General features: G+C 48.2%; 1 protein-coding gene across 3 annotated transcripts in view; it reads left to right on the forward strand.

Annotated features, from left to right (window-relative positions):
• LOC8038857 (probable 3',5'-cyclic phosphodiesterase pde-5) overlaps positions 1–26,110 on the forward strand; it is a 263,816-nt gene that overhangs the window by 159,378 nt on the left and 78,328 nt on the right. For all 3 annotated transcript variants that reach the window (XM_040213028.2, XM_040213026.2, XM_040213027.3), the window contains exons 3-4: positions 811–969; positions 6,727–6,767. In XM_040213028.2, coding sequence (XP_040068962.1) covers positions 811–969; positions 6,727–6,767 — 200 coding nt within the window. The remainder of the gene's footprint in view (positions 1–810; positions 970–6,726; positions 6,768–26,110) is intronic.

Consider the following 26,110-nt stretch of genomic DNA (forward strand, 5'->3'; position numbering starts at 1 on the left):
TCTGCATGTTCTGTCTAGTTGTTATGTCTGTAGTCACCCTCTTTTCAAGTGTCTGGTGGTCTATCGGTGTGCCTGCTCCAAAGTCGTGTGGTTGTTCTTGGGCACCTAAGAACTAAATTGTTTTTATCATTATTAATATTATAAGTATAAACAACCCGCAACACTTTTCAATCGTTTTCTAGAAAAGTCAACGGTCATACCTACAGTGATAATCATAAGAAACATAATATTCTTTGTTTCCAAAGTGATGTTACCCCGGGTGGTTTTCAAGTCTAAAACAAAGGTGAAAGCCCTTACTCTTGTGCGTCTGCTAGCCAGCCGCCCAGGGGGCCTAAAACGCATCTTCGACTTGTGTGTGTAACGTCCTCTCACACCCATACATCAAAAGTGGGGCCAAAGTGGCAACAAACGAGGTCACAGAAGCTGGCCTGTTATGAATGTCGTGATCTTCACGGTTGGTGCAAGAAGACTTGGCCAAAATTACGAGCCAACGCGAGTGTTGTCGTCGCGGCGTCCCAACTCCCGGCTGGCAAAGCTTCGGTGAACTGTCAATCTAGAGAGCGATCTCCAGAAAAACAAACGTCTGCTTTTTCACCGGAGTGGATGTGACACCTCCAGGATCGCGGCCGGTGACAGCATGAATCTTCTGTGAATCGAGGGACCATTTTTAAGAATACAGTAAGCACGCCAGTCGGAGACGTGTCCCAGGTACCACTGCCGCCGTGTGCGATTTTTCTCCATAAACGCGGCATATATTTTCAAAATCCGTCGGCGAACGAGCGTTTGACCTTGGCTACGTTGTGCACGCAGAAATGACGGAGGACCAGGTGACCTCTTTCCTGCTGCAGAACCAGAACTTCCTGGAAGAGTTCGTGCTCAACCACTGCGAACTGGAGGTGCTCGAGAGGTGGATCATCCGACACACGCAGCGTAACAGAGCAGCTTCTGTACACCAGCCGCCTGGATCTGGTGAGTTCCGCACACGTGCAGCATGACTCAAAATTTAAAACCAACCTTCGGAAGGAATGCTCCCAAGTCAGCCTCTCTTCTGCATCATTAAAACCTTGCTCCGACACAGTCGCTTAAATGTGATCGACATCGCTATGACCCCTCGTGGCGTCTTACGACGACGGAAGATCCGGCACACTGGCGCTACCAATCAAGTGATTTTCTAACCCTTTAGACACACGTATAAGTGAAAGGTGGGCAGTAGATACGAGATCAAAACTACGATCTACGTACGAGAAATTGTCTCGAACAATTGTAATCATCATTTCAAGCTTATAATTATAGATGGTCATCGATTACAATTTTTAATCCTATTAATTGGTACCTTTAATTGACTGATTAATTGATTAATCGCGCGCGTTAATGCGAGGCATAATTGTTCCAAAAGGGAAAGAGCACATTTTTAATTTTGAAAGTAAACAGATTCGGCAGAAATCTGCCGTGTTGGTTGAGAGTTATACACCAAAAATTGTAGCTCCATGCAAACCTCGAGAAGAAACTCGACATTTCGAAACCAATGCGGTTTCTTCTTCAAGGGTGACTGAAAGCACGTGGAGCAGCAGCAACTCCCAACTTCATCGTTTAAAAAAAATCAAAAGTAAAAAAAAGATATTGTTTCTTAGTTATGGAGACGGTCATCTCTTCAGCTTTCCCGTCAGGTCACGGTGGCCATGTTCGTGCACAGAGGGCAAAGCGCACAGGGACCTGTTCAGGTTTCCTGGCGTGTGCTGCATTTGCCTCGGTTCCAAGAAAAGTCTTCTTCGGATATTTGGCTCTGTGTCAATCACGTGCGCCTTCGCGAAGTCAATGTGGTGGTCTAGGGTATCGCAATGTTCGGCAATAACGCTGCGCTCCCTGTCAAACTTGCACACGTCGGTCTTGTATTGGTGGATATGCTCAGGAAAGCTCTTCGTCTCGCCGGTGTAGGTTTCGGGCTCTCTACACAAGGAGTGGCGTAAACCACCTCCTGTTCTCTTTTTTTTTTTTTTTCTTGGTAGATAATCTCTGGGTGGCAAAAATAATCCCTGGAGAAGGGGAGAACAAGTGGGACAAAGGGCCAACATGAACCTTTAAAGGAGTCATAAAACGCTTTTTCAACTTTTTTGTGTTTAGTTTCGCTCCTCAACTCATAAATCGCGCATTGAACCAAACAGTTCAAGAAGTCGAAAAGGGGGGAGTCCCCTCTTGCTCGGAATCTCACTTGACTAGCCGGACACAGCCATTGTCCCCCTAGAAGATTAGCCCGTCGCTCAAAATTTCGACTAGTTGCTTTCCCCACCCCGTTCACCCCGAAGCTGACAGTGCTGTGGAAGCTACGTGCTCGTTGGGCCAGCCACACATTTTCCACGTGATCATGCTCTCTCGCGCATACCGGCCCGCAGAGAATGAGGTCAGGTGATGAAAGGGAGACGGCTGATTGGTCCGGCAAGCGCGTAGCTTCCACCGCAATGTCAGCTTAGGGGTAAAGGGATTAAGTGAGGTCCGCTGTCGTGTGACGTGCGCTTGGGCCCTGGTGACGCGCTGCGGGGGCCCGGTTATGGTGGCTATAGTCAGTTACAGGTTAAGAAGGTAGCGGCAAATGTCCCTCAAAGGGAATCAGATATCCCTCCGCCACCTTTGCATCCAATAGCGTCCCACCGTTTCCGTGACGTCGCGGCCAACGCGTGAGGAGGGTCTCGCCTTTCTGTACATATTTGCTTTATCTTTCGATTTTGCCTTAGCATTGTGGAAGCCACGAGAGGGAGATTAGAGTTCTCCCCCTCCGATGGAAACAAATACGACTTTCGGGGATTAGCTTCCCCCCCGTTGGATACAAAGGCTGCTTTCAGGGGCTCGGTTCCCTCTTCGATGAATACAAAGGTCGCTTTCTTAAAAAGTGGGATCGGAGACAAGTGGGAATCCATTGAAGCGGAACAAGGAGCGTTTCCAGTGAACTCTTCTTTCGACTGCGGAGAGATCTGAAACTGGCGCATCACACTTGTGGGAGGAGCTTCTCCTACCTTCTTGACTTGTAACCGAACGCGCTGCGGGGTCCGCGGATGTATCACAGTGAAAAGCCGGAGAGTTTACGAAGGGAAGGAGGTACAAAATAGTCCGCTATGTTGTGCAAATTTTCGTAGCGAAAGTCAGGCTTCTGACTTTCTACCTTTGTTCTTTTGGCCCACTGAACGATGTGCTATTAGTAAAATCCCAATATAAATTGATTTACTCCAGCCTAAAATTCGTTTTATGGGTCCTTTAAACACAGCTAGGGGACTGGTGCGCGACCGAAAGAATGCGCCTGGTCTTGGTATCGAAGCAGGAGCCTCTCCATTTCTAGTGGAGCGCTCCACCAACTGAAATAAACAAAAGTTAGACGTCAGTCGAGCAAATAAGTTTCTCAGCTGCCGCCAGTCTAGCACCAAAAAGGGTGAACAGTTTGCATTTTTGATGTTATGATTGATAATGCCATTAAAGGCAAAGGTTAAAGCGAGCTGGACAAGAATATCGAAAGTAGACACGGAAGAAAGGGAACAAGGAGAACAAAGGACAAGCACGAATCTCCCAACACACCTAGGTGACTGGCACGCGACCGAAAAAATCCACTTAGCTTCTGTTTGGAGATTCGTGTTTGTCCTTTGTCCCCCTTGCTCCCCTTCTCCAGGGATCATTTCCGTCATTCTTGTCCAGCTCGCGTGCACCTTTGCATTTAATTACGTTATCGATCTTTGGGTCTTGGCATGAACTTTCCCAGTGCGGACGCGGGCTTGTGGACAACCAGAATTTTGTTTTCCCTCTGCAAGCAGCGTCCATGAGCAGTTTGCTAACTGAGCTAATCTATTAACGCTGAGTATAGGTACTATTTTTCCCCAAAATTGTTATGGGCGACGCCATCTTGGTGCTTGTCCAGAGCAGACGCAACTGCCGACCGTCATGATTCAAAAGTGCCACTACCTCAAGATTATATTCGGTGGTAGCAAACTCATGTAATATTTGTTGGCCCTGTCGTGAACTGCTTAAAAATTTATGGAGGACGAAAACGCGTTTTTTTTGTGATTTAAAATAAAGCTTAAGATAACTGGCAACCATGATTTTAAGCCGGAAGATGACCAAGTGTCGTTATTCCGAAGTGTAACTCATTTAGTGACGCTACCTGCCGTGACTTGTGCATAATCTCGCGCTACCCATTACAGACTCGTATCTAATATCTAAGGGCAGAACGTTGTGGAGCAAAGATTAACAGCCAATTTAGAGCTGCAATGGTCTATTTCAAAACGTCGATGCGTATTTGTCGCAAACCAAATTTCATGCGAACAAAAAACGATGAACGCCGCCAAAGCCAGTACATGATGTCAAGGCGTCAGTTGCATAAGCGACTTCATGTGCGCATAAATGACACATTTGAAAACACCGAAGACGAGAGTGCAAACCAAGTCACAACAACATGAGCAATAAAGTGTTAAAAAAATACGTTTGAATGGCTCGAACGTGGTTCAACTTCGGAGCGAGTCGAAAATCGGAGCCATTTTGCTTTTTAACTTTTTTGCTCATGCTCCTTGCCGACTGTAGGCCCCTGCCGGTAGTGGCAGACGCCGGGCGAACAACGTCGAGCTCGCCTAGATCGGTGGCGAACAGCCTAAGGCCCGAGTTCACCCCGAGCGCCCGAACTGCATGCGCATCTGCGAGCGGGCAACTTGTTTTGTAATGGAAACATTTTGCGCCATCTATGAGGAGAAGGCTACAACTCAATCGCAAGTGAATCTCCCTTGAATGGAAGGTTAATCTATCTATCGCCGATCCCTTTCACAATGAAAGGGTGATTGTTAAAATCACTCAAACCAGGGGCCCCTAATTTGGACACTTGGCGAAAAAGTCGGCGAGAAATCTGGCGGCTATGATTCACCGGAGCCAAGATGAGGTGCGGCATTGGCCGATCACGAGCGCCGGATTCCTCGCCGACGTTTTCGCCAAGTGCCCAGATTAGAGCTCCATAAGTGTTTTAAGGCTGGCCGATAAGTAACACCAGTGTGTTATCTCGTCGTACAACGTCGCAAGCGGTCGTGGCAGTCGCATATAATTGCACGGAAATGCGTGAACCCCTTGGTTTAGACATTTGCGTTTGATTGTAATCAGCTGCACTACAGCCGCGTTAAACTGCATTCGAGGAGATGGTTACCATGGCAACCGAGGCTCGTGCAACGCGTCGCAGTGTAACAAAAGGCGTGTCGTAAGGCAGTTGGTCCCACTGAGGCACAAATATTTCAACCAGCCTTGAAGGGGCAATGCGGCCATTCCCTTAGCTGCCCAAACTAATTACCTTTCCTGAATAAGCGAGCTTACTCTCGCCGGTATGTTATTCAGTATGTCTAAAATCAAAGTAGCTGTGGTGAAAACGGTAAATAAAGGCGATGCCACCAAACTTTTTTATTTTTATTTGGTAGCTATATTTAGTGGCGTGACTTCATTGGCAGGCATTAGCGGCCAGTCTAGAAAACAAAATGCCTCGCTTATTTTCTTTGTGCTATTCAGAAACTGTTGAGGGTAGTTTAAAAGGCATTCATTTTACACCAATCAACTATTTGTAATTATTTGAAAAAAAAAAAAACATGTTTTTTGAAAAGCGAACATGAGCCTTCCGCTCGAATCCCCTTTTTATTGTGGACAGCAACACTCGTTACGGTTGAAACAGGGTGAATACCAGAATTAAAACTATATTAGCTTCCCGGACAATAATTATTCCCACCCAATTCGTTAATTACTCTTTCAAAAAGATAAAGTGGTGTGATAAACCAATTTTTGGGCACTTTAAAACACAACAAAGCACGCAGTCTACTTTTTTTTACCAACGTGCACATCTTTTCTGGTTAAAAACTCGTGCCGTTGAATAAGTCGCACCCGGTAATAACGGCTCTTTTCATTAAAAAAGTCGATATAGTGGAAGTCGCTCCTTTGTTTGGGTCGCACGTCTTTGCAAGGTCGACGCGGCGCAACAGCATTGATAAGTCCTCACACGTGCATTATGATCGCGGTATATGCAAAAGCGAGAGTCAGTTTCATTATATTCCAGACGCCGAACCGAACGAGAAAAGGGTCTACCTCTCGTACGGTCAAAGCTCACGCTTAGATTATGAAACAACAAGATCAGACCGCTGTATACTACGCACCGACGGAGTTTGTTCAGAAACGCCTCTTGTACACCGGCCCATACGGTGACATTCACTGGGCTAGAAAAAGGACACGCAAGAAGAGGACATAGTTCCGACCCTCCCGTTCACTCAACAACGTTGAACAACACTTCGCTTTTGATAAGACGCCGTATTCCGCATGCCAAGTCGAAAATGAAGATAATGCTTGGGCTGCGATTGTCGTGAACAAAGTAAAACAAATCGAAAGTACCAACAGGTGCAAATCGACTTTATGAAGCAGTTTCGTCAGTTTAAGGTGGTAAACAAACAAAATCAACTCGCGGTTCGGAACATAGTAAAACCTATAATTGTCGGACATTCGCCAAACGAGTTTATATCGGAGAAACTATATAGCAAGGGTACGGGCGAGCTGGTGAATATTAACAACGTCGAATTAACCTGAGACTGATGTTTCTCATATTTCGCAGTCCCGGGTTAATTCAACGGGGTTCATATCAGACTCACGCACGGGACACGTGAGGCAGCATTTTGTTCGGAAAGCTGCGAATGTTACATGGTCAAATCGAAGAGCGAGGCAACATTGTTTCTGCAGGTCGGGGTCCTCCTCGAAAGACCAGCTTGTCCCGGTGGAAAGTAAGTATTGCTTCACCCCTCTCCACGTAGTCCAGTTTTTCTATGAGGAGAGCAAGTCGTCTGCTTTTTGTACAGGGGTTGCGAGGATGTCAGAATGCCGAGCTCTTATTGGCTGATTGAAAACAAAATAGTGGATAGACCTCGAGGCATCTACCATTGAGATCTACCCGCTATCCTTCAGATCAAAGCCAATTAGAACTCGTCGTCGCTCTGACGTCACCGAAACCCTCGCGCAAGAAGCAGACGACTTGCTCTCCGCATACTGCTTTGCTCTCTTCGACTGGGGGATTCAAGGAGCGGCCAGGCTCTTTAAAACGACCGCAAAATTTGGTTTTTAAACTATCGCGCTACGACTTTGTGCAACGTTGCCCACAGATGGTGCTTTTTGTTTTTTTGTTGTAAAATTTGGAAAGAGCAAGCTTACCTGAGGAAGTATTAAGAAAGAAAAAGGCTTGGCTCCTATGGAAACCCAGCGAAGCCACCGGTTTTCAAACAATACGGCGCCGCTTCGCACGGAAGACAATAGATGGCGCAAGCTGTCGCTTTCCCAACTGCCGCCAACGAACGAGCATACGTCGCCGAGTGCCCGAGTCTTTAGCAGGCAATAGTTTCGACTCAAAAGCAGCGAGAGTTTTTCTGATATCAGTTGCCAATGCATTATTTTTATTATTCTTACTAATAAAACATATTGAATGGACAGATAATCGATTAAAAAAATGGCTCGTCGGGATATTTTGACTGTTTTTTTTTTTTTTCGGGCTACTGAGTCTGATGCCGTCTGCTTTTCAGTTCCTTGTTACCGCGCCTGTTTTTGTTTCTGCGACCGTCGCCACCTGCGGAACGCGCGCCGCTTTTAAAGGAATACTACAACGAAATTTCGGCGCTTATAACACTCCGTGCGGGAACAATACGGGGCTCTTTGAAAAACGCGTGCAGCGCCGCTAGCGGAGGAGCTGGCGTTCGATTGTGAGGCGCGTTCAGCAGCCTGCGGCGCCTTTTCGCATTCCTAGCTGTGGCGGCGGAAGCGCGCACGGACGAAACTTTTGCTTTTTGAGCCGATAAGTTGAGGGTGACGTTGCATGAGTGCTGGGGCAGAAGGGCATTTAGCTGTTTTCCACTTCTTACATATTGAGTTTGAGTCGTTATTAGGGGTAATTTCTCTAGTTGCGGCCGAAAAAGGAGTTGGAGCAATTTTCCGAAAAACAAGACGGCCGCCACCTTAATTGCTCTGAGTGGGAAATTTATTTCGCTCGTCGCTGTAAACCTGGGACTGCTGAAACGATGATATTTGGAGGCGAGTGGGGTGTTCACTAAGTTTGTGCACGAAGAGTGCCAAGTTTCTTTAAGACAGCAGGTGTGAAAGTTAGGTTTCTAACGTATAAGGAAATAAAGCTGTACGGGATATCCAATATTGGACCCAAAATGTTGTGTTATAGTGGGCTGTGCAAAGTGCAGATTTGGGCACACAGGTGCTTGGACTTTACAGTAACATGACACAGCACTTATTATAAAAAAAAAAAAAAAGGTGGCATAGGGAAACCAGGTGAAAATTTGGTTTGGGCGGCGTAACTCAATGTGAACCGGTTTTGACCATGAGAAGGCTGTCAAGAGAATACCACTGGTCGGGGGAGGTGGAGACTTTAGAGGTAGGAAGCGACTAGCGGACTATACTTCAAATTGAAAAAAAAAAAAAAAAAAACTTTACGAAAGGTGGTTCCAAAGCCGAGAAAACCAAATTGTCGGCCAAAACACGGTTTGGCCGCCAAGGACTTTTGCGGTCAGCTGTTGTGTAATAACCTGTTGTACGAGGTGCCGATTTTCGGCGCACAGGTACTTTGACATGACCGTCCGTTGGCACACTTATTATAACAAAAAGAGTTGGCACAGCGAAACCACGTGGAAATTTAGTTTGGGCGGAGTAACTAAATGGGAACTGGCTTTGACCGTCAGGTAATACCACTCATCGTGGGAGGTGCACACTTTGCAGGTAGGAAGGGATCAGTGGACGGAACTTCTAGTTCGAACCACTTTGCGATAGGTTGCTCTAAAGCAGAGAAAAAAAATTGTTGTCTACATAACTCGGGGTGTCAGCGTTTCCACATCCAAAAGGAGGCTGATCAAGAAAGAAAGCACACCACATAAACTTCCATACTCAAACGTCGATTCTACAGTGATTTCGAGTTTCATTGTTGTTTTCTTTAGATTTATATTTGTCACTTTTTTTACCGTTCGAATCTTTCTTCATGAAGTACAGATGGCGTGCCATACTTGTTCGGAAATATCATCGACACGTACGATGGGGACGAAACTTCTTTGGAGGGCATTCCTCCAACGAAATTGGCACTGCATACCCGCGTGTGTGGGTTGCATTTCAGTTCGTCCTATCGGCGCTGACACATGTAGGCGTTACTGGTACGAAAACAAACGCAGAGCGCAAAGCGGCAGTGTAGAATATGTCAGCCGTGCCGACACAGTGGCAGATATGATCGGGAGACCAAATTTCTCGCTTCGTACGGCACGGCTCCATCGTTGTCGCTGTTCCACAAAACATCGGCGAGGTGAAAAACTGTGAAACTTTGTCTCCACGAGATACGACGCATAACTATTGAAGCACTTAATGACGCAGCACAGGCAGCACTTCATGCTGTAAACCCAGCGCAATCGCACCACTCCAACTTCAATGCGTACCAACGTACGCGGCGTGGTTTCGGTTTCGTTTTCTCTCGGGTTCTCATTGCCTACGTTCGGTACTGGCCGCGCGGCGGTGCGCCAGTCGCGTCGCACGGAGTGTATAGTATCACATCGGACACATCAATATCTTGGTAAAAAAGACACGAAAATGAATTGTAAAACGAATTAAACGAGTAGCAAACAGCACCTGGTGGATGTCGCTAACGCCTCGTTTGTAATACCCGTCTAGGAACCTTGACAGCTAGTGACGGAGGTTATCTCGCCTCCGGCCACGACGAGAGAAGATGGGAAGGAGGAACTCCCGTCTTAACGAGAATCCCTTTTGTGTGACCCAGAAGTCGCTATTGTCCCCCTACAAGATTACAGAAGATTAACCCGTCACTCAATATTCGTACAAAAGCAGCCGCTTCGGTGGCTGGAACGACTAGGCCATCCTCTCGACGTCAGCCTCGCCGTAGCTTTGCTCGTCCCGAGACGAACTACGTCACGATTGCGTCGGATGTCGCGTGCTCTAAGTTTGGCCTTCTCCGAGCGCTTGCCAGATTGGGCCGTTTATTACAAAAAGTACAGCCACCAGGCTCGAAATACAAACTTGCCATTGTCATTTACGGATATTGTGGATCATATTCAACCTATTTTTAAAATCAACGGATATATTTCAAATTTCGTTCAAGTATCCTTTTAAATCGAAACGATAGTCTGCTAAAGACGCCGGCTCTCGACGCTGTATGCTCGTTCCTTTGCGGCAGTTGGTGTCGCGCCCCGTTGCGCCATCTCTTGCCTCCCGTGCAAAACGGGGCCGTATTGTTTGAAGACCAGTGGCTTCGATGCGTTTCCATAGGAGCTAAGCCTTTTTCTTTCTTCACTTTTTCCTCGGGTAAATTTGCTCTTCGCAAATCTTACAAAAAAAAATGCACCATCTGTGGGCAACGCTGCACAATGTCGTAGCGCGATAGGTTAAGAAACCGAATTTTGCGGTCGATTTAAAGAGCCTGGCGTCTCCTTGAATCACCCAGTACTTTTTTATATTCTCTTACGCTCCTTCGCTGTATTACACGTGTGACACTTCCGTTGGCGCAGTGTCTGGTCTTTCATACGCCAGACACTGCGTGCCGAAGAGACGACACTCTCGTTGATTCTGGTGGGACTTAGACAGTGAGTAAAAGACAAAGGCAGCAAGGTCTTGCGTCTACCCACTATCTTTCCAACAAGAGGTAGGTGCTGTGACGTCATTGCACGCTCTCCTCTCCCCCTCTCCCTTTGTTTCCAGCCGTATAACTATACTCCGTTTTATATTACGTCCGATCGAGACGCAGAGATCAGATAGATCAAATTGAGCAGTGCCGAAATCGTATCGTCACGGCGGCCGTGGTCCTTGTGTTTGCCATCGGCAAATCAAGCAATTTCGCGTGAAAAAAAAAAGCGCGGGATGAGGCGATATTTACTGCGAGCGATTCGTCTATCCGGTCAGAGCTAAGACTCACAAAGATACGAGTGCCATGGTCTTGGCGCTGCTGGTTTAGCTCCGTCGGGTTGTGAAGTTGGCTGTGGTAGGACCTAATGCTAAAACGGAGTCTACATCCTGGCTCAAATCATCCGAAACGAATTATGAACCGATGTCGAAAATTGGTCTCCGAATGTACGGCTCTACATTTACCGCAAAACACCCGCTGTATTTGTTCGTAAAAAAAGTAAAGGCGTTTTACTTAGCTCATACGACGGGCTAGTTTGTTATACGTTGGACGAATATAGCTAGCCCGTAAAGACCACGAGAAGTAGAAAAACACACAGAAACGGACACGCGTTTCTGCACAGCGCTTGGCGTTACCGTCATAACGCAAAAACCGCAAAAAAAGAGAGGATAACACACAGACACGGAAAGCGCTTAATTGTCCGTTTCTTTGTGTTCTTCTGCTCGTCCTCGTCTTGTGCGCTACCTTTATTCGTGTAAAGAAGGGACATGACCCATTAACTAGTGGACTTCTCAAACTGCGGCAGCACTGAAACTTTATAAATGATCGTGGTACATAATGGCAGATAATTCGTAAAATGTCGCCATTCTTTAGGAGGAATTTGAACTCTTTGAGCCTGTTTGTGGCATCTAAACAAATAGAAAAAGAAGACACCTATACCAGACGACAGAGACGGGAACATCTTTCCTTTGTCGTCTCCAATGTGTCTCTTCTCTGACTGTTTGTGAGGAATACTTGCGGAGTGCGCTTATGGCGAGTCAGAAAGAACTCTAGACCTCTGGAACGACAACGCAACAATCATCTCCCCGTACGGCAATGGATGTCAAGTTTGACTTGTTCATTCGGAACTAATTACTGTATTATCTAGAAGAAATACCCTCTCAGCTCTTTAATTTGTAAAGTTTATCTTCTGATTAGATTGCTCATTAAATATCAGTGAATTTGATACTTCACCATAGTGGAAGTGAAAGAGAAACTACTCTACGAAGCTAATACAGCAAATGGGCGAAACACTGCAAGAAAATAAATCTTCAATCGCGTCACAACACTTACCGTGCGAATATACGTAAAATTCTTAGGTTCAACAGGTCGGTCATAATATTTGTAGAGTTGGCCCTCTCTGTAAATCTCGAATTTCTTTTTCTTTTCTTTAAATTTTATTTATAATAACTACCGGCAGCCAAAGGGAAGCCAAGGTAAAAGTTCTGTAGATAAGCCACCAGAGAGATAAATGGATATTTGGGGTACAGCTGCACTCATTGTAGTACAGCACCACAGACTCTTATGGCGAATTTGGGTGGTCAATCGCCGGCGATACCGATCCGGCGGAATCGGCAACCAGAAACGCGCTGGCGGCACACCACGTAAATCTTAGCACCCGAACACGAAACGCCAGAGGGTGGCAATTTACTTCGCCTCTTGCCCGCGCGGCACCCTGTCGCCGCCGTCACCGATGTCCCACCGGCTTGAACTGACTCGAGTAGTGGCTGCTGAAGTGACTTCGGATAAGTTTCGATCTTTCGTTCATTTTTTCTCACTGACCTTTTCTTCTATTTCGGAAGTGACGACACCGGATACAGTCTGGCGCCTGCTCGCCTGGCCGTTTGGAGCTCGGCGGAAAAAGCGCCGGAAAGTTGCCGGTGCTTTCCGGAGAACCACCACCCGAACGGTGCGCGCCGACCGGCTGGAAATTGACCACGCGAACACTATTCCCGGTTTTCCGGCAAAATAAGTTGCCGACGACTGACCACCCGAATTCACCATTAATATGAACGAGACTGCGCGAAAACATAGCAAGAAAACACGTACTATTCATCTTGTACGGTAACACAGTAAACACATTACACAACGGAAGCTTACAATACTCCTAGAAAGAGCGAAAAACATTGTTTTATATACCTGCAATATAAAAAAAACTTGGGCAACAATTTATATAAGTGTAAAAAACAAGGGCACCACGCAACTTGAAAAGGAAACTCTTCAGGAAGTCAGCTACATTTATGAACCGTGTATGGAAAGCAAGAATATCTGAAATAGTATTTCCTACATACTCACTTGGTTTGTGTTTTGTGTTTCTGTTCTTGAGGCCAAACTGTATCTACCATTTATCAGATCAAAAATAAATGTCAATCGACGAACGTTTTTTTACGCTCCTATAGAAAGGAAAGACTGATGTGTATATTGCCACGCTCCTCCGAGCGAGCGCGCCCGTGGCCGAAGGGAAGTTGATCGCACAGCCGATAACGCAAGACTTTCGAAACATGAGCCTCGTGGGAGCGTGTACAACCACCCTTACTGGCCGAGGATTTTCTGATTATGCACCTACTGATGCGTACCAGGCTGTACTGCCACCGCTACCTCATGCTGCACTTGCACTGAACACTGGTTCTGCACTGCGATGTCAACGGCCGCCCGTAAAGGACTGAAGACTTCAAACGTGAGCTGGAACGCCTGAACGTCCTCAAAAAAGTCGCTTCAACAGGAGTATGCCAGATGAATCACGTCTGGATCGTCACCTTGCTATCGTCATTGGCCATGCTCAGGTTAGTCGCTGCCAAGGAGCTCAAAATCAAGGAAAGGCGATGCCTAGTCATTGATCCGTGCAACGCTGAAGTCAGAGTCAAGAGTTATTGAATCCCATTCCATGCATATGTCGAATGGAAGCAGTACGGAAGCCGTTGAAGCCTTTCGATAAAGTTACAGCAACAACACGGGTCACCTGGATGGTTGAAGGTTTCCAGGGCATCGAGTCTGCAGTAAGGCTTGTGCGCATCACTCTCCAGGAGGGGAAAACGACCGACAGCCTACCGCACCAGTTACGGATTTTGGAACGAACGGTTTGATTGTGGCCCCTGGACGCGCACTGTTATGCTTTTCGCTGTAAGTGTACTGGGCACATACGAGACCTTGCGCCGCGTTGGTCTGAGTATCATCGCTTCGGACATGAAGCAGAAGGCTGCTTGAGGACATACATTTTAGCTGTTGGACATCAAGAGACTGACCCGGTAAATAAAATGACCATGAATGCTGACGAGGCGGAGAGCACAGCGGCCAGCAGCGCTACTGCAGTCCTCAGCCCTGTATGCAACGACCGGGATTTATGCACTGAAGAACAAGACCGAAACTCTGGTAATGATGAAGATACTACAGAGAAGACACCTGTCATAACATACGAAAAGTCTGGAGCTCACCAGAGCCTCAAATTTAAAAAAAAAACAGAGCAGTTTGGAAGACCATTCGACACCAGATGAGTCCCGGAAGTTTTCGAAACGCTTGACGCGAAGGTATCGATGAACAGGCAGGCGGCTAAGGAAAGGAGACTTTCCCTAGCCGCTTGCGGTAAAAGCAGAGCTGGCAGTAATGTAATTACTGTAATGAAATTACAGTAATTTAATTACTTGTTCCAGTAATTAGTAATGTAATTCATTACTTTTTGTAGCAGGTAATTTAGTAATGTAATGAATTACTCCAGCGACAGTAATTGTAATTAAATTACCTAATTACTTTTTCGCACCAGGCATATTTTTGTGTCCACAGTTCAGTTCAGTTCAGAAAGCGTTTATTGGCCATAAAATAAGGGTAAGGGATGGGGAGTGCGTCGGCGGCTGCGAGGTCTGGACGCTGGCAAAAAAAAAAAATAATTAAACTAGGCTAAATAAAGATATCCAGGTTCGCCTCGTAGATGAAATCTATGAGACTTCGGAGGATGCTTCTCTTGTTGTCCTCTTCGCCTGGCGGGTGTGTCCAACCTTCCAGAGAGGCGACGTTACTCGGTCGGTGCTTCGACCTGGTGATCTTGTATTTGGGGCATTCCCACAACAAGTGAAAAGTGTCCGCCTTGGCACCCATATTGCACTTGGTGCAGGTGCCGTATCTCTTCCCGCGGCTCCAAGATGCTATGCGCGCTGGTGTTAGTGTTGTGTCTGTTCTGATCCTGGTCAGGAGGACCTTGGCCCTTCTTCCAAACCCTGTTGGCAGAGGAGGGTTTGGTGTTGGGGGAAGTTTCTCCCAGAGTGTTGATTGGTATTCTTGCTTGATTTGGGCACGTTCCTCTCCTGGATCGTACCCTCCATCGTTGCAGTCTTCCTCTCGTGCTCGACTAGCCGGTGCCCGATCGCGGACGGGAGCGTAGCCGTGGTCGTGGTCTTGCAGTGAAGGTGTATCGTCTCGGTCACGGGGAGCGAGAAGGGACGCGCGGGCGAGTCGATGCACCTCTTCGTTGCCGGGTATTCCTGCGTGTGCTGGAACCCAGGCTATTCTCGTAGTCGTGCCTCTTGCTAGTAGCAGTGAGGCGAGTTTCTTGATATTACGCACATCTACGCTAGGGCTTCTTTATTTTCTGCATTCTTTTACCACTTCCTGAGAGTCCGTAAATATCCGGAGATGCTCTGGTGGTGGTTCAGGTAATGCAAGGGCCGTCTCGAGGGCAAGGCGGACTGCTGCAAGTTCTCCCCCTTTCACCGAGGTGCGGCTGGAAGGTTCTTGGTTGCGCTTGTGCCTAGTGTTGGAAAGATAACAGCCGCGGTCTTTAGAGTGACTGGGCCGTCTATCGAAGCAGTGTCCGTGTATGCAGCCACGATCCCGTTCGTTCCTTCTTCCCACGCCTCCGTCATCTTGATGTGTGCCCTAGCGAGGCGGTCTTGTTGCTTTTTGTCGCCCTACCGCGTGCTTGGCTTGTTGTCTGTGATTTCTGCGTGATCTTCCCATGGCGGGAGTTCCTGTGGTAGATTGGGTAGGTCTCCGGTACATCTCAATAAGAGTTCCAGGATCCTTCTCCCTTGTCGTGTGTGCTTAAGTCTCTCCCCGTGTGCGACCGTGCGGGCAACAACGGTTTCGTGTAGGGAGTTAACCTGAGCGTGTTCGTTCAGCTTGCCCAGGGGGCAGAACTTGTGCAGGCCCGTGATTATTCTTTTTGCTTGGTTGTTCAGAGCTTCGAGCTTCTGCCATTGCGCCTTGGTCAGCCAGTAGTGTCGAGCCCCGTAGCAGACACGCGAAACTACTAAAGCTTTGACCATTCTTCTGGCAATTTCTTCTGACGCTCCACCCCTTGCGCTACAGATGCGCCGAATGGCATTAAGGGCAGAGTTGCAATGTTTAAGTGTGTCCTGGAGCCAGATGTCTGCCTTACCGGTCTCCTCAATAGTGATCCCTAATATCTTGACAGACGTGGATGGCTCGATTCGCTTGATTGCAAGAACGAGGTTTAGTTGTTCTGCAATCTTGGCGAGACGGTGTCTTTTCGGTGCGATTACGGTGTAGTTGGTTTTCTCCGGAGAGGCTTGCATTTTCACCCTGCATAGGTGGGCTTCGATTGTATCTAGGCCCGCTTGTAGAGTGTCTTGCTGTCTTGCAATGTCTTCGTTCTTGGTCCATATCGAGACGTCATCCGCGTACACGGTGAAGCCCAAGTTGGGGATCTTTGCAAGTTCGTGAGGCAGGGCTGCCATCGCGATATTAAAGAGCGTTGGTGACAGCACGGAGCCTTGTGGGACTCCGATTCGGTTCACTCTCGGTTCGCTGTCGTGCGAGCCGCAGCGTACCGAGAACGTTCTCCCTTCAAGGAAGTTCTTGACAAAGTTCAGCGGCCTTCCGACTATGCCGAGTCTTCGGGCTTCGTTGATGACTGATGCGTGTGGGACCGAGTCAAAAGCTTTCTTGACATCAATCGCCACAATGGTTCTGATGGTTGCGCGGTTGGGGTTGATGTTTCGTATTACGTCAGCCGATATGAGGGCGAGGCTTTCTTGCGTTCCGAGACTCGGTCGAAACCCTGTCTGGGCGGGGTGGAAGGCGTCCGTAGATTCCAAATGCCATACGATTCTTGCAAGTACCATTCGTTCCATCAACTTGCATGTGCATGACGTTAGAGAGATTGGCCTGTAGCTGGAGAGTGCACCTTTGTCTTTGCCCGGCTTGGGAATTGGAATGACGAGGGAGTGCTTCCACTGCTGGGGAAGTCTGCCAGTTTCCCAGATCTGGTTGATCATGTCTAGGAGTTGTTCTTTCGTGTTGTCTGGGAGGTTTCGTAGCATAGCCATAGTGATTTTGTCTGATCCCGGTGCCGTGTGCAACTTCCCCTGATTCAAGGCACACTCGAGTTCTCCGCGCGTAAAGAGACGGTCCATCTCGTGATCGGGAGCCAGAATTTCTTGATAGTAAGGGGGGGCGCAGCCGGTTAGGTCAGGTTGAGGAAAGAAGAGATCTCCCGACATTCTGGCCAACTGTTCCTCAGACTTGTTCAGTTTGAGAGCTAGTGTCTGCGTCGCTCCTTTAGTCTTCTTTTTTCCGAGCAAGGCTCGACTCGTAGCCCAGAGCCTCGTGATCGAGGTCTTGTCGGAAGGTGAAGCGCTGTAATCTAGCCAGCGGCGTGAGTCTAGTTTTTGGGCGTACACCTTTGCTTCCACCGTCGCTCTAGTAATAGCTTGCCTGCCTAGTGGGGTTTTGTACCCCTTTCGGTACTTCTGCACCGCTTGCAGTCGCTTGGCCCAGAGGTTGAGAAGGAAAATATCAGGGTTAGGAGCGTCTTCTTCAACGTTTGTCTTGATTGTGGCTGCCTGCAGGGCGCTGTTGAGGAGGCTCTCGAAGCTGGACTCTTCTGATTTGTCTTCCCTAAGGACGTCCCTGAACCTGTCCCAGTGAACGGTCTTGGCCACTCGTTTCTTCGTCATGTTCTTTACCTTCTTTGTGGGCGAGAACTCGAAGATAATGGGGAAGTGATCGCTGCCCCATGGGTCTGGGAGACACTTTCATTTTTGATGCTGTATGTACTGATTTGGCGTCCATGATAGATCTGGTGTCGTGTCCTTCTGTCCGGCTCCTCCCAGTCTTGTCTTGGTTCCTTTCTTGTTTGCCAATTGCAAACGAAATGTTTGCATCTCACCTATTAGATCTTCCGCTCCGTTCGGAGACTGTGCGTAGCTCCACGTTTGGTGTTGGAGGTTGAAGTCTCCGCCGTAGTGCTTCTGCTCTCGGGGGTATACATCGTGCAGATGAGCGATCCATCCGTGGTTTCTTGTATGCGTCTTGTCTCTAAGCGGTCTGTAGTAGATGGACACAAAAATGTGGTTCGTCTGCTGAACCGTTGCGCGAACTGCAACCACTTCTTGGTGTTCATCACAGTATGGAGTAAGGTCGACCTGGTGTTGATACCAGTCGCTCCTTGCGTAGACAATAGCTTTCCCCGGTGGAGAAGCCGAGTAACCTGGGCGCTTGGATGTGATTGATGGGCTGGAGTAGGCTGTGTAGCCGCTAAAGTTGATGCTTGACGTGTTAGTTTCCTGAAGTAGCATTACGTCAGGACGTTCATCGGGCTTGTCCAGGAGTCGTATCCGAAGCTCCGCCGCCCGTTTGCGAAGCCCCTGACAGCTCCACTGGAGTACCTTAATAATTTTTCTATAAAGAATTGGGCTGCGAGTGCCCGTTGATGATTGGTGTATTCTTTATACTTCTTGTTTTCCTCCTGTAGAGACTGAACGATGGTGTTGAGTCTGTTTAGCTCTGCCTTGAGGAAGTTGCACGTGTTGCGCAATTCTTGTGCTTTGCCGTTGGCGATGGTAACGGTGGTGGCGAGAGACCCTGTTTGACCTTATTGGCCCACAGATTCTCACTGGGCGGTACCGGGGTCTTGACTGGTCTATTTCCTATCTCCTGTTGTTGCTGTTGCAGCTTGTGCTGTTCTCTGAAACTCTTGATGTCTTTCCGCATCCTTTTGTTGGTTTCCTGCCATGTGGGGCATTTGCGGTCGGTTCCGAGGTGGCCCTTCTTTTTACATCCCTGGCAGTAGGGTGTAGTGTCGGTACATCCAGGTCCCTGGGTCGGGTCCGTTGGTCTTGGATGGTCGGTTCCGCATATAGGGCACACTGCCGTATTCGGGCATATATCGAACTTGTGTCCTAGACGGTGGCAGTGCCCGCAGGTTACTGCTTTCGGTTTGAACGGGAATACCCGCATGTACCTCTTGCCGTAAAGAACAGATCGAGGCGTTTTCTCTCCATCGAACGTGAGGACCGCCGTGTTTGACTTGCCTAGTCTTCGAGCGGCTACCACGTGAGGCTTTTCTGACTCAATTTCCGAATTGAGGACGTCGTCTTGCGGGTCGTCTTCCTTGGGATATATGTCATAAATGACACCCTTGCTGTGTGTACTCCCATAAGTCCTGAAGACTTGTACAGGAATCTTGCCCTTCTCTTCAGTGCCGATCTCTGTAATTTTCTCAAGAGTCTCGGCTAACTCTTTCGAATCTGTGCGGACCGAAATCGTGTTAGCCTTTTCTATGAGATGCATTGTGAAGGCCGTGGAGATGTGAGTGCCCGTGAGGTGCATTTTGAGTAGTGGAAGTAGGGGCTTGATCGAGATTTGTGAACGCGTCAAACGGATCTTATACTCGTACTGCCAGCGCCGGGTTGACTTGGCTTCCTCGGAAGTTTGCTGTGTCGGGTCCCCTCGGACCCGTTTCCTTTTCTTCTTATACGTCACCTGGGTCCAACCAACCGTGTCCTCAGGTTCCTCTTGTGTAGCAGGTGGCATCTCGCTGACCGCGTTCGGGGGTGGTGCGAGTGTCCCCGCAGGTATCGAACTGGCGCGCTTGTTCTCCACTGCATGCGGCGTTGTGTCTGGTATGGGCGTGGTGCCGGCTGCGGCCGGCGCTTCTTGCGTTTGTTTTGTACCTAGAGGGTTTATCGGAGCTTTCTTTGAAGCCGATTTCTTCTTCTTCGCTTTGGTTGGCACAATTTCATGGGTTTCTCCAAGTATGTCCTTGAATATGTCTAAAAGGTTCTCCCTCGGGATACTCGCGAGAATGGACCTTACAGCTTGTTCAACTGAAAAAGCCGTGTTTGGAATCGTGGAGGGCTCACCGAAGCATACAACGGCGGGGCACTCCATTGTTAGCTTTTTCAGTGTCGGAGTGGCAAGACTTGCCGGTCCCGCCTCGATAGGGGCGGTTTCGGCGTTGCTCGCAATCTTCGTCTCCATGGCTTCGGGCTGACCGCTTACATCGGTGGCCGGAACGTTGCTCGAAGTAGGGGGCCTTTCTTCTGGTCCTCCTGGTGAGAAAACCCCTCGAGGAAGGCCGAATAATGAGCCCGAATTTGGCAGCTCGGTGCTGGTCATTTTGTTCGGGGAGCTCAGAAAATCGCGTCCGTTCTTGTCGGTAGCTTCTTCTTTCCTCGGTAGCTTCTTCTTTCCTTGTGTCCACAATGCACAAGAGCGCTTTTCTTTTTATTTTACTTTTTCTTTTTCCTCTACACCTTTCCAAAAAACGCTCTTTGGCCGCCGCTATGTTGCTGATGCTAATGCGGCTGGTGCGACTCTCGCGCCCGCTATCAGCTAGACATTTTCTGCCACTCTCTTGAACTGTGAAAACCCGCTCAGCGCGATTCTCTACCTATGTTTTGCGGTTTTGCATTCGACGTTTTCTGGCCCCTCTTGAAAGTGTCCGCTTACTTTTTCTGATGCCTACTGCGTACCCTCTCTGTGTTATCTTCCACTGTGAGAAATTGGGCCGGTAAGTGCCTGCCATTCGAGCTTTTCTGCTCGACATTCTCGGGAAACGAAGGAGGGGAAGTAGGTCGAACTAAGGTCCCTGGTGGAACGGCCTCGACGCGATTTTGCGAACAATGACAAGTGTTCTCCCCCTCCCAGAGATAATCCGCGTAGTGTCCGGGTTGGAGTGGAAACGGATCAGTCGCGTGCGTTCCTCTGTCCATCGCTAAACATGCAACAGAGAGTTCTAGTTGTGTGCCATGAACTGTGTAAATAATGTAAATAAAGTTATCTGTAAAAGGAAGTTATCAATAGCTCCTTTATATTTAAAAGTACATAAAAGTAATGCGAAAGTAATGTCATTACTTTTAAAAGTAATTTGTAATGGTAATTAATTACTTTCTGGCTGTGGTAATTTGTAATGTAATTTAATTACATTTCAGAAATTTTCAGCAAAGTAATGAGTAATGTAATTTAATTACAAAATATGAGTAATTTGGCCAGCTCTGGGTAAAAGGGGGTTCAGAAGGAGAAAGGCAGTTCTTAGGCCGAGGGGCATCGCTGGTTGTGCGGCCTTTGCTGGACAGGCCGCGGTAGACAAGTTGTTTGTACTTAAATTACCACACTTCCAACCATTAAAGGTTAATTAATACACATGCTGCACCACTTACGGTGCATAACCACAAACTGGCGGCCCTAGCATCCTTTTGTAGTGAAGAAGTGTTCACGTGGCAGTAAAGAGCTCTTTGGAACGTTTTCCATTAAGTTTGTACCAACGCTACTAAACCACTCAGTTGGGAAACTGCCATAGAGACTGCTCTGAAAAAGTGTCCCCGATCCGTCCTCGAGCACCGAGCTAATGGCGAACACAACGCCACCATTCCTCCCGGAGCGGCCGCTCGAGGAACTCCACGTGACGTCTATTTTGGCTTTAATCGGCCATTCTGGCGTCGAAACAGATACAAGGGAAGAGGTTACAGTGGTGCCACCCCCATCTTCCCAGCCGACGCGCCGCGAATTACGACCGAAGTTAAAATGCACCTAGGTCGGGACGCGCTACTTGAAAGCACCGCTGAGGCATGGTTGTATAAAACCAATATTAATTGTGCCGCAAAAACCTTTCAAACTAAAGATATTATAAACATCACGCGCCCCTCATCTTGTACTAAACTCCAAACAATTTCATAAAAAAAAAGAGTCTATTCGTTTGTTTTTACGCAAAAACATGCTTCTTAAAGCTTAAGGTGACTACAGTACAGACAAATGATAGAGTGGCGCTGTTGTTGTATTTAGCTCGGTCTCGGTGGACGCGAGCGGCCCAGGTTTCGACGGCGAGTTTCCCTACTGAGTGCTTTAGTAACGTTGGTTTGTACTATACTAAAAAAAGAAAAACAAGTCTGGTATTTTGCTGAACGGGAGCTCGGAACCTCCATTCGAACTACTAAACATAACCAAAATATGCTACAAAACTATCTAAAAAAATTGTGGTTAACAGGTGCTGCAATTTACCGTCCGTCGCGTTTCTCCTGACATCTCCCCAGCAAGTGTGAGGTGCTGGCCAACGAGGTAGAGGGGCTTAGAGCGATAAACCGGGGTTCCGGTCTGCACTCGAAAGTGACCCCCATAAGGAGGCTGCCATTGTACGCAAATTTGACCACACGTCACATGACCAAACCAAATACGTGACGCCACTGGAAAGATGGCAGCGCCCATGCAGCGGCTGGCCCCAGCTGGGCCGGAGCTTGTCGGATGCTTTGTTGGTTGTCGTTCGTCTCGGCGAGTTGATTTCAGACGCGGAAGCCGTCATATGAGGCCGGTCGAAAGCGAGTTCGGAGTTCAGCGTGGTGTTTGACGTAGGTATAACGTGAAAATACGGAGGAACGGTGTGCATTTCGCTGGTGACCGACCGGGATATTGCCACGGAAGAGACAATCTGACCTACGTTGCTCGGACCTCGGATTGAATCGGATACCGCTAGGATAAAATTTAAGGCGACGTTTCTGTGCTCTCGTTGACCATCGGAATCTTCGAGGTTTGCAGTGAAGCGTGTGCAATATATTTGGATACACAGTTTAGCGACGGAAATGGCGTGAGTCGTGCTTGGTGGTGTGCAATCGCGGTGCAGCTTTGATCAAATGACCGAGGGCTCACTTCGGTTGTGCGGCGCACCGGAAGGCTGCCTTGAAGCTGGTAGTTCCCGTGCCGTGCTGAATGATGCTGTGCTGCTTACAAATTGTTCCGGCGTAGAAGTACACTTTCACGGAGCACAGGTGTGCGGCGCACCGAAGAGCTGCCTTTAAGCTGATAGTTCCTGTGCCATGCTTTAGGTGATGCTGTGCTGCTTCCGAAATTGTTCCGGCGTAGGCGTGCACTTTCACGGAGCACAGGTGTTGCAGTTGGTATTGGTCCCGCTGGTCTGTCGCACGTTTCGTCAACACAAACGTTTCATTCACACTCGTTACGCGAATTGCAAGCTGTCCGGACATTTCATCGAGCGTGTTACGTACCCAGCTCACGCCGCTTTGTGGCAACAGTCTGCAGTGGCTCATTACCAGAAAAGTGGTCCCACATCCATTTCAGTTCAGTTCGTCCACGGCAGTCGCCAAACCCCGAAGGAGAGGATTTATTCGGACAGAATGCCACTAAAGCAATGCAGCTTCTTCAGTGGTCAGGATAGATTCTCTTCTGCGAGTTTTGTTATACTGTCACGGATCCTTGTTCTAGTCCTATCTTCTATCAATATTCGCTATTCTGGGACACTGCAGGTTATGCTCAGCTGTAATCGTATGTTCTGGTGGAGGTGCTGGGCACTTTACCCATAGCCCTTCACTCTGTGTGTCAGCCGAGTTACCCGATAATGGGACACGGCTGGCGGACTATTTTGCGTCTTATACCCCCGTCGAGCCGTAAGCAAAGTCCTGACCCGAGCCTGGCAGAACAACCTCAAGACGACCGAGTACCACAAAGAGTAATCTTGGAAATACACCACAAAGCACCTGAAATCCGAGCCAGTTGCTGCTACCAGGAAAAACCACCGGAATTCGGTCTCCTGTCTGAAAATCCGAAGCTTACAAAGCCAACAATGACAAACCTGTAGCAGCGAACCGTGTCCCCTCCCACCATTGTTTGCATGCCCGTCGCAAATCACACTCAGACGCTTTTTCACGCAAGCTGTATGAAGACGTCAAGGACTGGATTGAACAATATGACAGTGTCGCCCGCCACATTGGGTGGACAGACAACCAGCTCCTGCAGAACCTTACTTCTCGTGGAAGAAACTGCCGGCGCTGGTCTGAGAACCATAGATCCTCCTTAACGTCATGGGAAGTTTGCAAGATCGAGCTGAAGCGCGCATTCGTCAGCCAACATCAACGAGAGAGAGCCGCATTCTTGATTCTGTCCAGGACACTGCCCCAACGAGAGCGCCACCGCACTCGTAGAAGATGTTTTGCGCTTGATCGAGCGCCCACGCCTACGCCCACGCCGACCTTGATGCTACAGAAGACAAGAACCTAAGAATCCCATGCCCCTCACGTGAGGGACAACACCTTCGGCAGCCTTGTCCACAACCCCCCAACAACAGTCGAAGTGTTCATATCACCGAGGCTTCCAACATGGAATGTGCACTGCATGCCCGAGCCTGCCACTATGAACAACTTCCCGGCGTCTCGACACTCGAGTTGTCCAGCTTCTACTTCGACGCCAGCCTCCCAGACATCCACGACATCATCCACGACGTTGTCTGGGAGGAGATCAGGAAGCTACTTCCTGCCATCAGTTGCCCGGCTTTTATTTGGATTGCCAAGATTGTTTCGGAACAAGTTTGACAGGTATTTCAACCGAGACTTCTGCGAGCGAAGCGGCATCTGACAAACCGAGGGCAACTTACGCCACAATGGCACGACGACCGCCACCGGCTGCCCCTTAGTATTCAATGCCAATTCAATGAGACACTCTAACGCCGAAGCATTCCCGACATCGTGTGTAGGTCTGTGCTCAACAAAGTACACCGAGGAAAACGTAGGTGATGCGAATGTGCGACCGAAAACCACTTTGCTACCACTGCATGAAGCCGACCATGTCTACCAAAGCAGCCCGTACCAATGAATTGGTCTGCGAGGGTTCGTGCCAAATGACCCTCGATTACGTCTCGAGGAGCGACCACGGGAGATTAAGGATTACCTTCGGTGACCTTTGTCCCTGATGCCGCAGGTGCTGAATCGAAGATTCTGAATCCCTGATTACCCCGTAGCTCCTCATGTCCAACACCTCAACAAGAGGTAAGCACGACAAAGCAGGTGAGCGGCGATGCAGTGACAGTTGATTTGGTGTTAGTTGTCGTCCAAGGACAATACCTAATAATTTGCCGACACCATTCTTCTGTGTCCATGCAATGAAGCACACAATTTCCAACTTTGAGGGAAAATGCCCCTGAGTGACTTGAAGGAATAGAATGGTTGGTTGCTCTCAAGAGTGAACTGCAAGCATCACCAGACTTGGATAGCAAACAAAAATTGTTGCCAGCTATCAAGTCAACGGTACAGCAAAAGGCACAGCCACGTAAGCAATACATGCCCGAGCTTGCTACATTGATGCCGAAAACTACCAGGAAAATTTTCGGATTAGAAGCCAGCCCTGCAGCTTCACTGCATCAGACGTCAGTGGCCGCACATGACGTATGATTACAAGACAGCATCAGTCGGTCAAAGTTGCCACTCGACCAAACTGAACACCGACGTGCCAGGAGCGTCGGTGTTCACGCTCTGGACCTTACGAGGATACTCGCATCTCTGACCCTTCAATATTAATTAAGGGGTCATACCAGACTGGCAGACTTCTTGCAAGGGGCTGCACTCGTTCAACCTTCCCTGAACATGTGGTGCATCCGAAAACCAACTCCAGTGATGTGAAAATGTTATTTATTAATTTATTCCTTCCAGGGGCCTTCGTAGGCATTGCAGAGAGGATACTTAAAACTACACACATGATAATAGCATTAAAGCACACTGCTGTAACTTGTTAATTGGAAAAACAAACACAACTCTGAGCATATAGTTTAATAGTATGTGTTGATGTATTGTTATATAGCATGACACTTCCTATATGTATGACACAATAGACCCTTTGCAGAACCTTATCAAGCAACACAACTGTCATAATTTTTTTCGGCGTAAAGCACACGAATGGGCCCCAGTTCAGGTTGAACGCTAATGCAGCATTCGAGTCCAATAGGTGCTGAGCCGAATTCACAAAGATGGCGGACATAACATCCTTGTCGAACAAATACCCAAAGTATGAAAGCCTGGGGTAATTACAGTAGTAGCTACTGTCATTTGTTTCATCAGAATTTGGCAGACGGCAAAGGCTACAGTCTCGGTGAGTCAATACACACATTGGACAGAGGCACATGACAACATATCACCAGAGTGCTCGTCTGCACAGATTTGTCACACACCTTCGCTCGGTCTCTCTGATTGGCTCGAGGGGGCTGTGGCGGTTGGCCTTTTCCAAGTTACGGTGATGCGAAGTATAGACAGCCCACACTTTTAAGAAGAGTCTATTGAAGAGACCGAAAGGAATGGTAGTCAACATTTTTCAACAAGACTGCTCTCCAGGCAAGGGATGAACAAAAATATGAATCATCTTATCCAGGTAATTAGAACAATTAAATAATTGACCGACTAATACAATGCACTC

The sequence above is a fragment of the Ixodes scapularis genome, unplaced genomic scaffold (assembly GCF_016920785.2).
Source record: "Ixodes scapularis isolate PalLabHiFi unplaced genomic scaffold, ASM1692078v2 PGA_scaffold8__174_contigs__length_109621045, whole genome shotgun sequence".
In the NCBI taxonomy this organism is placed as follows: domain Eukaryota; kingdom Metazoa; phylum Arthropoda; class Arachnida; order Ixodida; family Ixodidae; genus Ixodes; species Ixodes scapularis.